This window comes from Pleurodeles waltl, chromosome 3_1 (assembly GCF_031143425.1).
Source record: "Pleurodeles waltl isolate 20211129_DDA chromosome 3_1, aPleWal1.hap1.20221129, whole genome shotgun sequence".
In the NCBI taxonomy this organism is placed as follows: Eukaryota; Metazoa; Chordata; class Amphibia; order Caudata; family Salamandridae; genus Pleurodeles; species Pleurodeles waltl.
Window position 1 is genome coordinate 788,537,113 of NC_090440.1, and position 16,622 is coordinate 788,553,734.

Below are 16,622 nucleotides of genomic sequence, written 5' to 3' on the forward strand. Positions count from 1 at the left end.
ACCACAAACAGAATCGAGCATTTCATTGGTCCTTGACATTGACGTATGATAATTTCTTCACTATCGCCAAAGGTGCTACAGTCAATTCTTCATAACGCACCATATATAGTAAATTGAAGCACAGACAAGGAAGTTACCTAATATGTCCTACCTGTCTAATAACGCGTGATACATCTTATGACAGAACTGAGAACAGCACGTACACAAATGGTATCTTCAAGAAGGAAGACTGCTTCAGCTAGCATGCAATTACAATGATATTTCATGGTGGCTGTTCTAATGGCAAGCCTTGCAATATAGGGTGTTTCAGGCAATAATAGAAACATATCAGTAAGCATAGCTTGTGTTAGTTGTACATTGTCCCACAGAATAGTCCCAATTGTCATTGTGTATCACAGGGCCCGTTAGGCCCAAATTGGCGAAGAACCTAAATGAGATGCCACATCAGCAGTGGGGAGTACCTTGGTTAGATCTTTTCACCTCTGCAGAGAACATGCAATGTCTGCTGTTTTGCATGTTGGAGTTTCCAAGATGGCACTCGCTCGGCGACATTTTTCGTCTCAAGTGAAACTCAGGCCTCCTGTATGCCATTCCGCCAATACCACTTCTGCTCCGAGATATCAAGATGATCAGGAACGACCGGGCCCAAGTAATTCTTGTGGCCTCAGACTGGGCATGGAGAGTATGGTATCTTGAGCTTCTGAGCATAGCTATCGATCCTCCACTCAGACTGCCTCTTCAGGAGGATGTTCTGTTGCAGCAGCTGGGGAGGGTCTCCACCCGAACCTGTCAAGTATCCACCTTCTTGCATGGAGATTGAGCAGCTGCAGTTGACAGCTTCTGACCTTCTGCCCAAAGTCTGTGATGTTATCTTAGTAGCCAGGTGTCCCTCCACCAAAACGGTATACTCCTGTCGTTGGCATAAATTTGTGGCATGGTGTACCAACAAAACTGTTGGTCCCCTTTCTGCACTTCTGTCTGAGGTTCTTTTGTTTATTCTCAGTCTTGCCCAGCAGGGCTCTGCTTTGGGCACACTTGAGGGTTATCAGTCTTCCATCCCAGCCTTCCTCAGATTTCCTGATCAACCTTTCTTGTTTAAATCTTCCATAGTTGCAAGATTCCTTAAAAGTCTTACCAACATATTTCCGCCTACCCTGTTCTTAATGCCCAGTGGGATTTGAACCTGGTACTTACTTTCTGTGTGTGCTTTTGAGCCTCTTCACAGTTGTCCTCTTCAGCTCTACACCTTAAAAACAGCCTTCCTTGTGATCATCACCTCTGCACAGAGAGTGAGTGAGCTGGAAGCTCGTTCTTCAAAGCTACCCTTCATCTCTGTCCATCCTGAAAAAGTGGTTCTTTGTACTAGGGCATTCTTCCTACCTAAAGTGGTCACTCCCTTTATGTAGGTGTGGAGATATCTTGTACAGAGGAAGTGTTGACTCACTATTAGAATGCAGTGATGTAGGTGGTGACTTAACATGGAATGTGGAGAGCCCTTTGGGGAGAAAGAAAAGGAGAGAAGCAGGAGAGGGAGCTGTGCTGGAGATGTCGTGGATTTACCATATGAAATAAAAGCGGATATACAATAAAGCTGTGGAAGCCTCATCTTTACATTGGCGACAAGGGGAACTTCCATGCAGGAGACAGATTACATAGAACATCTTCACTCCTGGAATCAGATACAGTTTCCTATGAACTTAATTATTTCAAGCCCTTCAGCGTAGAATCTAATATCATTTTTATTTCCAAGAAACTTCAGTGAGCAAATTTATTAACTTAAAAATAATACAAATACTTTAACTAACTAAGTCCGTTTTAACGACAACGAGCTAACTCAACTATAACCGACAAATATTCTGTCAAGTACATGTTGCGCTGAAGTAATCGACTGACTGTGTGTTTAAAATTAAAAGAAGCACTTTCATATTACTTCTGCGAGGTTTCATTGCGCGCACATAAATGAAACTGACATCTAACACGTGCGAGCCATTAAGTAAATAATTCATGTATGAACTTTCAATGCGTGTACATAACGGAAACTGAAGTTTGACGTGCGCGAGCCTATTATTGGCACGAGTCATTGGCAGAGTGCCATAGTGTACCTCGTGAGGCGAACAGACTTGCTGATCGGCTCTAAAAGGTCACGTGCGGCCGCATTTCCATCAAGTCTTCTACAGTGTGCCGGAGTGCACCTTGCGAGACGAACAGACTTGTTGATCGGCCCGGCTGAGAAAGGTCGCGTGCGGCCGCATTTCTAACACTGTCTGCGAATAAACATTTATCAATAATTAACAGCGTGTGAAACAAATGTAACGACTTCAAAGTATTTCTGGCGTAATCTGAAACGTAATTCAATACATTTGACTGTTGAATCAGCCGTCTTTACTCACCTTCACCTTCCACAATCTCACTATTTAAACAGTGGAACTAGCACTAGAGTCAATTTCCTGGAATAGAAATAAATGAAGGACATTATGAACATTGTGTCAGGGAAATAAAAGAAAGGCTATAAAAAAAACAGGATAAGAAATAGTAAAAGGACATTCAGTACCAATATAAACAATAAGATAAACGAATAGAAAAAAAAAAGAATAAAATTAAGTACTTAATTGATATTTTTCTTCAATAACAGAAACTATGGGGGACCAGAACATGTCTTCACCACCACCTTTTTTAGCAAAGCCTGGCGAGCCACCTATTCCATGGAAACAGTGGACAGAAATGTTTAGAAATTACATATTGGCAATTGGGGGTGATTGTTATGGCCCTCTCAGGAAGCAGGCAGTTCCTCTACATCATCTTGATATTGAAGGGAGAAGAATATATGAGGATCTACCAAACGTTTCGTTAGGAATAGGGGATGGACAACCTACCAATGTATTTGATATGTCCATGCATATGCTGAATATTCAGTTTACGCCTAAAACCAATTTAGTTCTGGAACGTCATAACTTTTTTTTCAAGAATGCAAAAAGCTGATGAGGGCATAGCGTCCTATGCAGCAACCTTACGTGGACATGCGTTGTCTTGCCGTTTGGAACAATTATTTGATTCCTTGATAAGAAATCAGATTGTAAGTTGCACATTTGACAAGAAAATAAGAGAGAATTTATTAATGAAGGATCCGAATTTAGAAGAAGCAATACAAATAGCCAAAAGAATGGAACACACTGCTATGTGGCTACAAGAAATGGATGAATCTAACAAAGAAGGGAAACAAACTATTGTTGGAGAAATCAAGAATAAGGGCAACTTGTAAATTGAAATGGAAAAGAAAAAATCCACAAAGAATTGGGAAGACACGGATAATGAGAAACAGAAAATAATTGGCTGGAGAGAAATAAAGTGCTATCGGTGTGGAGCTCCCGGGCACATTGCATTTAGCAAAATGTGCGCAGCAAGAAGTGCAATATGTCGCAACTGCTGCAAAAGAGGGCATTTTGCTCAAGTTCATAAATAGAAAGTGAATGAAGGTGGTGGGCGGACAACTCGAGAAGTTCAGGATGTATGTGAGAGTATAGAAGAAATAATCTTAACGGTAGATGGAGAGCTTAATGACTGAGGTTGACAATGGAATTACACATGTGCAGTCAAATGAGCAAGTTAGAATGGAAAGTACCGATTTGTTGGAGAAACCGCATGCTCAAGTATTATTGAACAATGTGCCAATCAAATTATTAGTAGATTCCGGAAGTTTGTTCACACTTATTTCAAAGAAGGTATATGAAGAACAGTGGACAAACTCTAGGAGTGAGAACTTGTTGGAACCAGACATTAAGGCTGTAGGTTATGCCGGGAAGAGGATAGAGATGATAGGTATGCGATGGATTACAATCGTCTTTAAGAATAGAGCTGTTAAAGGAAAGATATATATTACAAACTGTGAACAAATTTATTGGGCTGGCGGCACCAAAAGGACTTAGGCATAGTCCTGAATCCCAATGCTAAAGAACTGGTAATGATTATGGAAAAACAAGGAACTGATGAAGTGAGTGTAAACCTTCAGCATCCTCTGATTGGAAAGTACCCAGAAGTCTTTTCGCCAAAATTGGGTCTCTTGAAAGGTTTTTCTCACAACATAGTACTAAAGAAGAATACAAGGCCAGTAGTTCATAAAGTGCGGAATGTACCAAATTTGATGAGAGAACCTTTAAAACAGGAGTTGGATGGTTGTTGCAAGATGGTATCATCGAACCCATACAATCTTCGGAATTGCTTGCTCCGATTGTAGTGGCACCTAAGAAGGCTGGAAATGTTCGTCTGTGCATTGATCTTAGGGACTTAAACAAAAATATATGAGTTGATAGACAACCGTTGCCAAATATTTCTCAAATATTATCTGTAAAAGGATGTATATTCAGTGTTTGGGACATGTCATCTGCCTATCGCCAAATAAATCTGCATGAGGATTTTAGGCACCTGACATCCTTTGTAACGCCTCTGGAGGCTTTTCGTTACAAGAGGATGCCTTTTGGTTTAGCCTCCACCTCTGCTGTCTTCCAGAGGATGATGGGAGAGATTTTTTGGGGATATGGATAAAGTACTATGCTTTCAGGATGATATTTTAATTGTTGGTAGCAGTGAAAATGAACATGATCTTTTGTTTGAAGAAGTGATGACTAGATTAGATAGGAAAGGTTTAACTATTAAGAAATAAAAATGTCAGATTCGCAATTCTGAGGTAACTTATCTAGGACACACTATAAGTAGTAGTGGTATTAGGCCCAAGAAAAGCATAGTGGCTGTGATTGAGCATGCACCTGAACCAATCTGTAAGGATGAATTAAGATCGTTCTTAGGACTTGCAGAATATTGTGCAAAGTTCATAAAGAACTTCACAGAGAAAGTGGAACCTTTGAGAAAACTTATGAAAAAAGGAGTAGTGTATGTTTGGAGTGAGGAGTGTAAGTAGAGTTTTTTGAGGAAACTTTTATGGAAGAAGGGATTCCGAAGACTATTGTATCCCACAATGGTGTGAAATTTGTATCACTTGAGATTAAGTATTATTTGCGGAAGATGGGAATCATCCATGAAAGAGTTGCTCTGTTCCGTCCACAGGCCAATGGGTTGGTAGAAAGAGTGAATTGCGTAGTAATGGAAAATATTCAATTATCATTAGCTAATCATCTTTCTTGGCGAAGGGAATTGAATAAAATGATGTCGACATATCGTACGACTCCACATTCGGTTACTGGAGTGTCACCATTTCTATCTTTAAAAGGGAGAGAACCGGGTGTGATGGAATGTCCTGTGTGGTTAAAAACGAAAGTAAAAGTGAGGGTAAACAGGGAGGCAGTAAGAAGAAAAGTAGAAGAGACGCAAAGGAAAAACATCCAACATTATAATAAAAGAATGACTGTGAAACCTTTTCTCATAGAAAAGAGTGATTGGGTGGTGACAAGGAAAAGTGGAATTGTCTTAAAAGGGGATAGCAAGTATTTTGCTCCTCAGTTGGTGAAGGAAGTTAAACGAAACATAGTAATTTTGGAGAATGGATCTTCATGGAGTATGGGGAGCGTGTGTAAAATTAATCGTTAAAATAATGACCCTTATTTCATTATTCTGTGTAATCCAATACGAAATTAATTAGTAGTTACAGTTATTAATATCTGTTTAGAAAACAACAACAACAAAAAAACAAAAAAAACATTCTGTTGTGGGTACTAAAGTTCCTTAATGCTCATTGTTTTTTGTTAGTTATGCTCTGTAAAGAGGGAAGATGTGTGGAGATATCTTGTACAGAGAAAGTGTTGACTCAATATTAGAATGCAGTGATGTAGGTGGTGACTTCACATGGAATGTGGAGAGCCCTGTGGGGAGAAGGAAAATGAGAGAAGCAGGAGAGGGAGCTGTGCTGGAGATGTCGTGGATTTACCATATGAAATAAAAGCGGATATACAATAAAGCTGTGGAAGCCTCGTCTTTGTAGTAGGTCAATCCATTACCTTGCCTACTTTTTACGCTTTACCTCATCCTTCTTGTGAGGAGGAGAGACTCCACCTTCTGGATCCAGAAAGAGCATTGGCGTTCTATCTCAGTCGTTCCAAACACTTCCAGGTGGATGATCAACTGTTTGTGGGTTATGTGGGTGTGGAGAAAGGATGGGCGGTGCAGAAGAGAACCATCTCTAGATGGGTTGTTTTCTGCATCAGAATGTGCTACGCTTTGGCTGAAAAGCAATCCCGGAGTGTTTGTGTGCTCACTCAACCAGAGCAACAGCTGCAACCACTGCGTTAGTCAGTCCTGGGCATCTGTCAGGCAGCAACGAGGGCGTCCCTCCACACGTTCACCAAACTCTACTGCTTGGACAGTCAAGTCTGCAGGGACAGCTATTTTGGACTTTCGGTCCTGGAGGACTTCCAAGTATGATCTTGGTTCGCAGACCCACCTCTGAGGATGGTATTGCTTGGGTATTTATTCCAAGGTAAGGAACCTGCACCTATAAGTCTCTATCAGATGAACAAGTTACTTACCTTCTGTAACAAATTATCTTGTAGCGACACCTTAGAATTTCACCCAGGCGTCAGACTGGATCTGGAGATTTTTCTTCGAGCAGTACCCTTGAGTGCTGTTCTTGAAAAACATTCTGAATTAGAAATATAAGTCTGATAGATTTAATCTTAAGAGAGACCATTTTATCTGGCAAACTCGAACTACTCTGTAAGTAATTTCTGGTGTGAGTTGAAAAGTAAAAGAGATTCTATACAACGCGACAAAGTAATAGTGACCATATCAGACAAAATTACCTTATCGGCCACCATATCCAAGATTACTAGCAGTAATCACTTAAGTGGACTCTGCAGGGTTGCCAGCAGTAATGTAAAAAAGGCTTTATCATTTTCGATTGACTCTACATAATCCAGTATAACCATAGATGCAATGCCCCTGGCATCAGGGTGTTAAATGAGATATAAGTCTCCCTAATGCCAGGTGATTTATCGCTCAGATATTTGCTTTATTCATATTTTAGAAATTCAACCACTTTTCCCCAGACATCAAGCTATGAGTAGAGAAAATGCACACACTTAGCTGTTGAATACTCGCTTTTGAATTTTGGTATACATATACTAATTCAGCAAGCTTCTAACTTAGCAGGCTGGTCTGCACACAAGAGAACTACTTCAAGGTAACTGGAGACCTACCAGTAGCTCAGAAGCTACTTGTTGGCAAAACCTGTTTTAGACTACCTCTGTTATGTGTTTTATTTATATTTACTCACTAGGCAGTCAGATTTAATTTTGCTATTAATTAATGTGCTCACCTCTTCTAGGCATGGTATCCATTATTTTGTTAACCCTGCCTCTCTTCATATTAAACAGCTTCATAGGATAATGCAGTTGTCTGTGATCGTGTCTGAACTTCTCGAGTGTGGCTCCTCTGTCATGGTTTCGTTGGAAGATGGCTGGGATATCACCACTCAGGTAAACTGCTTTAAATGATTTTAGAGTCACGTTCACATCCACTTTTTTTGTTGTGTAATAAGGCAGAAAGTCATAAATCGGGGTACAGTTTACTTTTGTGTTAATTATCAATGTAAACTTACTCCTTGAAAACACTGTCTTAAGTAGCCAAGCCTTCCCTAGTGTCATATCCTCTGTTTGTCTACTGACTTATTTTAAAATGAGGAAGGGGTTAACATTGCCATCTATGCAGACAGCTGCATCACACATTGTAGATTAATTAAAGGTAAAGCTAGCTGCTTTCTCCTGTAAAGTTTATAATTATTATCATTTTAATGGAGTTGAGAAAACAATTATGGAGAATAATAAAACAGTCAACAGTCCTGTAGTTTACATGGGATGATTAAGTAAGTTTCTACACAAGACCTAAAATGTTTTGTTTTCATCAGCTGTAAACCCTCCCAGACACACAATTGTGAGGATCTTAGTCCCATGAAAGTGTTTGCTCCTTGTTCCTTCAAACACAATTATAATGATTCAATTTGTTGCATATGTCATCACTAGGCTTGCCTTTCATGTTTTAGGATTTGGGTATATGACTTGCCTACTTACCCTTATTTCCTCACCTTATTTTGTGGAATTTATTATGAATTCCAGTTTACCATAATTTAGTTGTGATGCTTGAAGTGGCAAAATTCCTTCAAACTTGAGAAGTATGGGTTTCAAAGCATGAAATGTGGCAGTCCCATTTAGAGACGGCTTGTAAAGATTGATATTAGACAAACTACTAGGTGTACGTACCCTGTCACGATGGGTGGTGAAGCATCGTCGGAAAATGTTACCTTACACTGAAGATCTCCACTCAGAGAATATCGGCATTCCATTACTGAGGTATGTATGCCCACATAGAGGGTCACTCTTCGGAAAAAGTATAAGTAAACTAACCTGTGTTCCTGCTAACTTATCACATGCTTGTCCATTTAGATAAGTTAAAAGATTATTTTATGGAACTCTGGGGGCCTAACCTTTGAGAACTTTCTTTCAAAGTTGTATTTTTTTTAGTATTTATTTTCTATAGATTGTGACCCTATATTAGTCTCCTGCTTCTGCCAGTGGATATATTGTTGGACGTCTGTGCCATGTTTAGAAGTAAGAACACTGTTTACATGTTTGACAAACAAATCAACCAGGAATGGCACATCTTGGATCCTGTTTAACTTCCACACTGACTCTCTCTGTGTGAAGACCAGCAGCTGATAGTTCATTGTGCATCACTTAGGATGCAGGGCTCAGCAAACAGTTCAAATAAAGCTGAAACATGTTTCTTTGGGAACATCAGAAGATGAAATTCCTAAAAAAGAAAACATTTTGAATATTAAATGAGTCAAATAGACATATAACAGATATGTTGGTTGGAAAATCCAAAGACACCATAAGTGGTCAGAGGGACTGACCGCTGTAGCATCCTGCCCAGCCTGGGTACTCGCCAATAAATACGCCACACGGGGAGCTATGTGTTACACGTCTTTCTTCTTCTTCGTGTATCCGCAAACTCAACAGTCTTAACTTGCATTCACTGTACCACCTTCTAAGACATACGTCATGGTCCAAAACAGTTCCATCATTCATACTCACAAGATACAACAACTCCACCTCTGTTAAATAAAACAAATATTACTTTTTTTACACCATATACGCTTTATAATTCTTCAGTGAGTCTTCTTGGTGCTTTTGTGACTCATCCAGATCATGTCTCTGGAAACTGGGAATCATTGATCAGAGGGTCCATGATTTGCTTTGGTTATGTAGGAGTATTGGTGGTCTGGAAGTTTCCACAGGTATCCTTTGATCGAGTCTCTACATTGACATTAATGTCCAACGAGCATTGAGCCACCTATTTGAAGTGCGAGGAATCTGGTGTGATGCATTTTCCTGGAAGTTGGGCGGTTACCATGTGCCCTTTGCTGGTTACAATTGAAGTGGCTTGACATCAAAGGGAATTACATTTACGTCGTCGTGGCTGATGAAAAGGCAATATTTCCTCACTTGAAAACAATGTTCTTGGCATGTTGCCTCTTGTCAGCGTAAGTCTTCATTTTCCGCTTACGATTCAAGTCTGTTAGACATGTCTCTGTAAACATTTGGAATCTGATGTTGGTCACTTAGACAACTTAGTTGTTGTAGCTCTACTAAACATTAGTGTTGCAGGGCTTTCACTGGTGGCCGAGTGAGGAGTTGAACGATAAGCTCATAGAGTAGAATTCAAGACAGTCTTGAAGTTGAGCTTCTCTAATATAGGATTCTGAACAGCTTTCTTTCACACACTTATGAAACTTTCAATGAGGCGGTTAGCCTGTGGCCAAAGAGGTGTGCTCTTCTGATGCTTCACATTGACTAGATTGAGGAAGTCTCTGAAGACTCTGCTATTAAAAGGTGGGCCATTGTCAGTTTTTAAAATTGTAAGTATGCTCCATGTCTCAAAGAAGTCATCTAATCTCTCAGTGATTCTGTCCTGAGTGAGGGGCGACATATCTTCAACCAATGGGAAGCGAGAGTATTCATCCACTATCACCATCAGATGATGTCCATTGTGAAATGGACTGAAAAAGTCAACAGCAATCCTTTCCTAGGCATGCTTAGGCATCTCTGACATGTTAAACTGGTGTGGAGTAGTTTTCAGTAACAAGCAGTTACATAGATGACAGGTTTTTAATTATTTTCAAATTGTTTTTGAAGCTGAGGAAACCAGCCTTGATGTTCTGTGCGAGCCACTCACCTGAATTCTAGGTGTTCCAATGGGGCAATGACAATTCCCCAATCCCGGTGAGGACCAACGTGACAGCGGTGAAGGGTACATTGCCCTGTCGCAGGTCCTAAAGGGGAATGGGTTTTTGGGAAGAAAAAAAGAGGAAACACCAGCTTTTGCTTCGTGGACTGCAGAATCGGACAACCTACGGAGGGCGCAAGGTTTACCGGAACTTGACTGGAGGCTGTCCAGAGGACGAGAAATGCTGGAAATCGACTCGAAGCTGGCCTGTGAACAAGGAACCCGCAACTCAGTTGGAGGCAGGCCGAAGGACAAGGAATCCGACTTGATAGGAAAAAGGTGAGCAGAGCAATAGGTACGGAGCCAAGCAAGGCCTCAGACTCACAAGCATCCTTAATTAATAAAATTGACACACTACCAAATAGGAGTTGAGGTGAATCCAGCCGCACATATACATTCGAATTTTACAGTAAGTTGGAATCATGTGCACAAATCTAAGAGGCCAACTCCTTAGCCTCCTAATATCAGACATCTGATACAACTTGCATGCAAGATTCAGCACCAAATATTATCCTTATTTTGTGCATATCACTGTTAATATCCCATTGCCTTGTAGCAGTATTCAATTTCAAAGCACTCCAGTATTCCAATCATATTCCAATATTTTATTCATCCTTTTTAATTTTTATTGCTTTTTTTGGATCATTCATTCCATTTAAAACAGCCACTAGCCAACGCATTTCTTCCTCATGGACTTCATCAGGTCTTTGACATCTGCTGTTTCCTTAGCACGCTCACGTTAGTTCCTCCAATTGGCTATCAAATTGGAGGAACTTAACGGGAGCACCCTAAGGACAATGGGATATTAAAAAAATATATATATATATTTTTTAAAATATTTTTTATTAACAATTTGCTGTTATACAAATACAGAATTATTTGGCGTGGTAGTTGAGATTACCCATGCAGCTCAGGGTGTTACTTATTTTTGTTCAAATATCATGTACTTTCTTTTACTTTTACATCAATTTGAATTGCTTATTGTCTAATTCTGAAGCCTCGTACATTTGCCTGTTCACCACCTGAGAGCTATGCCATTGATCTGATTGTTGTGCATCTAGAAAGGTCTTTAACTAAAGTTAAACAGATTAATGGTGCAATGGAACTTGTATGGGCAGGTGGTTCCATTGTCTGAAGTCAACCTCCTCTCCGTTACCCTGGAGTAGGGTTGGCACTTTTCATGTTATCCATCCCTATTTTAATCCCAGGACGGTAACTCCCTCAAATAATGCCCGTCCCCTCTAACCCCACTCGGTCATTTCTGTGCCCTCGGCCGTGCATTCCATGTCTGTCTTCGTTTCCCTTCTAGTGTCTTCTAGGTTCTGAACCTTGGATTTATCCTTCCCTACCCCAGGAGTTGTGTCACTGCCGATCTCTATCTTGGGCCTATATTTTAATCTTTATGTCAGTCCCTCTGTGGTTGTGTCCGTACCCCTCAGCATCCCTTCCCACTTTGTCAATATCTCCTCACATTCTGGAGCGATAGGGGTCTGGCGGAGTCCACGCTCCTCCTCTCTCTTCAGTATCTGCAGTTCTGCTCTGGCCCACTTCTCTACTTCCTGTCTCCATTCCGTCAGTGATAGGCATCTGGGGGATTTCCACCCCAAGGTGATCAGTCTCTGGTATAAAACCAGAGCAAGGTTCAGAAAACGACCCTTCACCTTCCCACGTGGGAGTCCGGTTCCAAGACCCAATAGGCACACACTGGGAGATAGGGCTAACTCCCTTTCAAGCAGTCTAGAGAGGTCCGTCAACACACTGCCCCAGCCCTGACACAGGTCTGGGCAGCTCCACACCATGTGGTCGAAGTCTGCGTTCACATAACTGCACCTGGGGCATGCCCTGGGGACCCCCCGTACATTAAGGATAGGCGGTGTGGGGTGAGGTACGTCCTGTGCGTGTAATTATATTGAGTATATCTCAGTCTTGTGTTTCTCGATACTTCCTAGTACTCTACTCCACTCTGAGTCTGTTATTTCATTTTCCAAGGATCTCTCCCACCTCTTCCGTAAGGATTGCATTGGGCCAAGGGCTCCTTCCTGTTGGTCTCGAAACAGTCTTGTGATGCAGTGTGCATCATCCCCCAATGTTAGGAGGAGGTGTAATATCTGATGGGTGGCAGGCTCTGCATTCACCGTTTCCCAGTGTTCCCGCAGATTATGTGTTAACTTTTGGTACAGAAGGAATTGTCCCGGATGGATTCCTCTGTCATTCACTAGATCAGTAAAGGGCCTCAACACCCCGTCCCGGAATAAGTCACCTACCGTCTCTACTTCCGCCCTTTTCCAAATCCCAAGCCCTGTACCCATCAAGCCCTCCTCCCCTTGATCTAGTATTAGGGCGGTCAGTGGCAAGGCCGGAGAATAAGGGGATCCCACCCACACTCTCCTTGCACACCTCTTCCAGCAAAGAATGGCTACTTTCGTCATCAGACTGTCCGTTTGGCGTGTCACCTTCTTATTAATCAATTGCGCTATGACTCGGTCTGTGCCTCTATCTCCCACTGTAATCCATCTGTCCAGGCATCCCTTTCCAGCGAACCAACTGGCGGCCCATTGCAATTGGCATGACAGGTTGTAGGCCTCAAAATCTGGAACCCCCAAGCCCCCTGCTAAAGTTGGTCTACACAGGGTCGGGAGTGCTGTATGTCTGCGGCCATCATCCCAGATAAGCTCCCTAAGTAGGGTATTTAACTCTCAAAACCACCCTGAGGGAATCGATAATGGTAGGTTTGCAAAATAATAGAGGAGGCGGGGAAGCATGATCATTTTGGATAAAGAAATTCTGACCATGATGGATAGTTTTAATGAGCGCCAGAAACCTACTGAGGCTCTCAGGGAGCAGAGTGCCCTTCCAATGTTTCCATCTCTCAGATCCCCAGTCTCATGGTATACCTGTATACCCAAATACTTAAAAGTGCGTGGAGCCCAAACTATGGGGGTTATTCCAACTTTGGAGGAGGTGGTAATCCGTCCCAAATGTGACGGATTTACCACCAGCCGTATTACGAGTTCCATAGGATATAATGGACTCGTAATACGGCTGGTGGTATATCTGTCACTTTACAGTCACTTTTGGGACGGATTACCACTTCCTCCAAAGTTGGAATAACCCCCTATGTCCCCAGGGCAGGAGGAGGGTTGCCCATAAGTTTGTGTTAGGGGAAAAACGAATGTCTTGCTCCTGTTGAGGCATACGCCTGAGAGTGCACCGAAATGGTCTAACGTCTGCAAGGCCCAAGGTAGACCCAACTTTCCATCATTGAGGTATATGAGTATATCATCAGCATATACTGAAATGATATTTTCTGATTGACCCCATTTTACTCCCTTGCCAGTGCCCTTGCTACGCATTGCAACCGCCAGTGGCTCTATGGCCAGAGCAAATAGAAGCGGCGATATCGGGCACCTCTGTCGCGTCCCCCGGTATATAGGGTAAGTATCCGATATCATTCTCACCCTCGCCAACGGTGACATATACAGTAAATCCACGCATTTTATCCAGCCTTCTCCCATTCCCATCTGCCGCATCACTGTTCTCAAATAGTCCCATCTGACCGAGTCAAAAGCTTTCTCGAAATCTACTGCAAGCAGCACTCCCGCCCTGGGCCTCTCTTCTTCGGGCATGTGCAAGATGGTGAACAAACGCCTCAAGTTCAAAGAGGTGCTGCAGTTCGGGACAAAGCCATTTTGATCAGTATGCACTAACCCGGTGATGTGGCGTAGGAGTCTATTGGCTAAGGCTTTACTAAGGATTTTAAAATCGTTATTTAACATCGACAGAGGTCGAAAGTCCATTACTGAGGCCTCTCTCGACTTCGTTTTGGGCAGAGGGACCACCAGTGCCTCCCTAAGTGAGTCCGGTAGCATTCCGCGTTGCAAATGCCTCCGTGTACATCTCCACCAACTGGGGGGCTAACAGTGCAGTATATTTTTGGTAAAAGTCCATGGGAAGTCCATCTGTCCCTGGGGTCTTACCGGAGGCCAGCTGTGCAATAGCCTCCTGTACCTCGTCTACCGTCAGCTGGCCTCCTAAACTATCCTGTTCCTCAGGTGCTAGCGTGGTCAGAGGGAGTGGTTGCAAAAAATCATCAAGGTCATCTGCTCTAAGCTCTCTCAGGGCCCGTAGAGATGGAAGTAGTACTCTTTGAAGGCGTCATTTATGGGTCCCGGCATACACTGACGTTTCCCCCCTTTATCATAGACACTTGTGATGGGTCCACTGTCCCCTTCAGCCCTCACTAACCACGCCAGCATTCTACCTGATCGGCCCTCCTCATCCTGGAGTGATGCCAGATATTCCCGGAGGATGTGACAGCGAAGCTGCTCTTCCACCTGGGCATATGACTTCCGTGTCTGGACATATCTTTCCTGTGCCACATCCCCATTCTCCTCACCTCGTTCCCCTTCATGTATTATCCTCTCTAAACTATTCAGTTTACGTTCTAGAGTGCGTCTCACTCCAACTGTCTGACCTAGGCAAAAACCTCTAGTTGTCACCTTGAGGGCCTCCCATTCTAAGGATCTTGAAGAGGCTGATCCCTTATTGGTTTTAATATGGTCTGAAAGGTGTAGGCTAAGGGATTCTCTGTATGCTTGGTCCTCTAACGAGCTGGGAGTCCGTCTCCATGTCGGGACAGGAGGCCTATCCATTGTCGCTTTCCAAGTAACCAGTAGGGGGTTATGGTCCGATAATGTGCGAGCAAGGTATTCTGCGCGGTCATTCCCTGCGCGATATCTGCTGTACACACCACCCTATCTATTCTGGTATGTACTTGGTGAAGTCCTGAATAGCATGAATAGTCCCTCTCATTGGGGTGTTGGACCCGCCATACATCCACTAAGCCCACGCATTCATACATTCTCTCAATTTTTTTGCCACTCTGTGTCGCTGTCCCTGTAACCGGTGGAGAGGATCGGTCTAAGTCCACGTCTAATATTCCGTTAAAGTCTCCCCCAATTAAGATACCCCTGGTTTGTTGGCGTGTGAGATGACTCGACAGTTTCGTTATAAAGGGGACCTGATCTTGGTTGGGAGCGTAGACACTGCCCAGGAAAATTGGAGTTACATGAAGCCTCCCCTCCGCTATCACAAACCTACCCTCATGGTCTATGTCCTTAGATACGACTTCAAAGGGAACCCCTGCTCGTATCCAAATCAAGGCGCCCCTCGCATACGCTGAATAGCCAGTGGCAAACACCTGTCCTCTCCATCTACGCCTCAATCTCTCCACCTCTCATGCGGTTAAGTGGGTCTCCTGTAGCATTGCCACCTGCACACCCCTTCTTTTAAAAAAAGGACAGTATTCTGTGACGTTTGGATGTGGACCCCATACCGCGTACATTCCATGTTAGTATATTATATTCCGCCATAGGGTTGTCTATCAGCATTCCAGGTTGCCCTCCCCTGCCCTGGATACAGTCTTCCTGTGTTTCGTAATGTGTACATAAGTATTTCTCTCCACCCTGCCCATCGCACCTGCAAACGTTGTAACTTTAAAACCCAACTCCCTAACCCCAGGGCGCCTCGCAAACAGAAGGTTGCCCAATAAACTGTGCAACAGTGCATCATGTTCAACAGAGTATCTGAAATTCTCGCCACTCTGATTGGTTGGACGAGGACTCGTGTGGGGGGGCATATTCCGGAGGGGCCACGTGTACATACAATTCACTTTGCCCCAGGGTCGTGGTATCACATCTGTTACACAAGTTCATCAGATGTCTGGGGGATCACCTTCGGAGCCCGCGGAGAGGACTCCGAGCATCCTATGGAGGACCCAGCCGTGCCATCTGAGTCTACCCCGGAGCCTCCCGGGGTGGGATTCCTCTCTGCCCATGTACGCAACCACCTCAAGGGCTGCTCGCTTTCCAAGTTCCTTCTGTGTCTGCGTTGGCATCCCTATTGAGCGGTCCCTGTTACTCCGCCTTCCTAGGACTCTGCGCTTTCCAGTCTCTTTTACGTTAACTTTTGCGCTCTGGGCCGACTGGCCTCCATGAGCTTCAAACCATTCCCAGGCCTCCTCGGGGTTCTGGAAAAACAAAGATTTACCCTTGTGTGTTACTCTTAAGCGAGCCGGGAAGAGGAGCGAATACTGGATTCCTTCCGCTCTGAGGGCCTTTTTGACTGCCATGTACGAGTTTCGCCTGATATGGATCTCAAAGGTGAAATCTGGGAATAACGTCACCTCTCTGTTCGCAACTCTGTAGGGGCCTGCCTCCCTGGCCCTCTGTATTAGGGCATCCCTGTCTCTGTAATGCAGTACTCTGGCTATCACCGCTCTGCGTGGTCTGCCCGGGGCAAGGGGTCTCGAGGGCACTCGGTGTGCTCACTCGCGTGAAAAACTGAGTCAGTTTGTCTGCTGCTACAACCATGCGCAACCAATTTTCCAGAAATGC

General features: G+C 43.4%; 1 protein-coding gene across 4 annotated transcripts in view; it reads left to right on the forward strand.

Moving 5' to 3' along the window:
* The window catches only part of SBF2 (SET binding factor 2), a 1,701,375-nt gene that overhangs the window by 1,407,767 nt on the left and 276,986 nt on the right, over positions 1-16,622 (forward strand). For all 4 annotated transcript variants that reach the window (XM_069223624.1, XM_069223621.1, XM_069223622.1 and 1 more), the window contains one exon: positions 7,320-7,421. In XM_069223624.1, the coding sequence (XP_069079725.1) occupies positions 7,320-7,421 (102 nt within the window). The remainder of the gene's footprint in view (positions 1-7,319; positions 7,422-16,622) is intronic.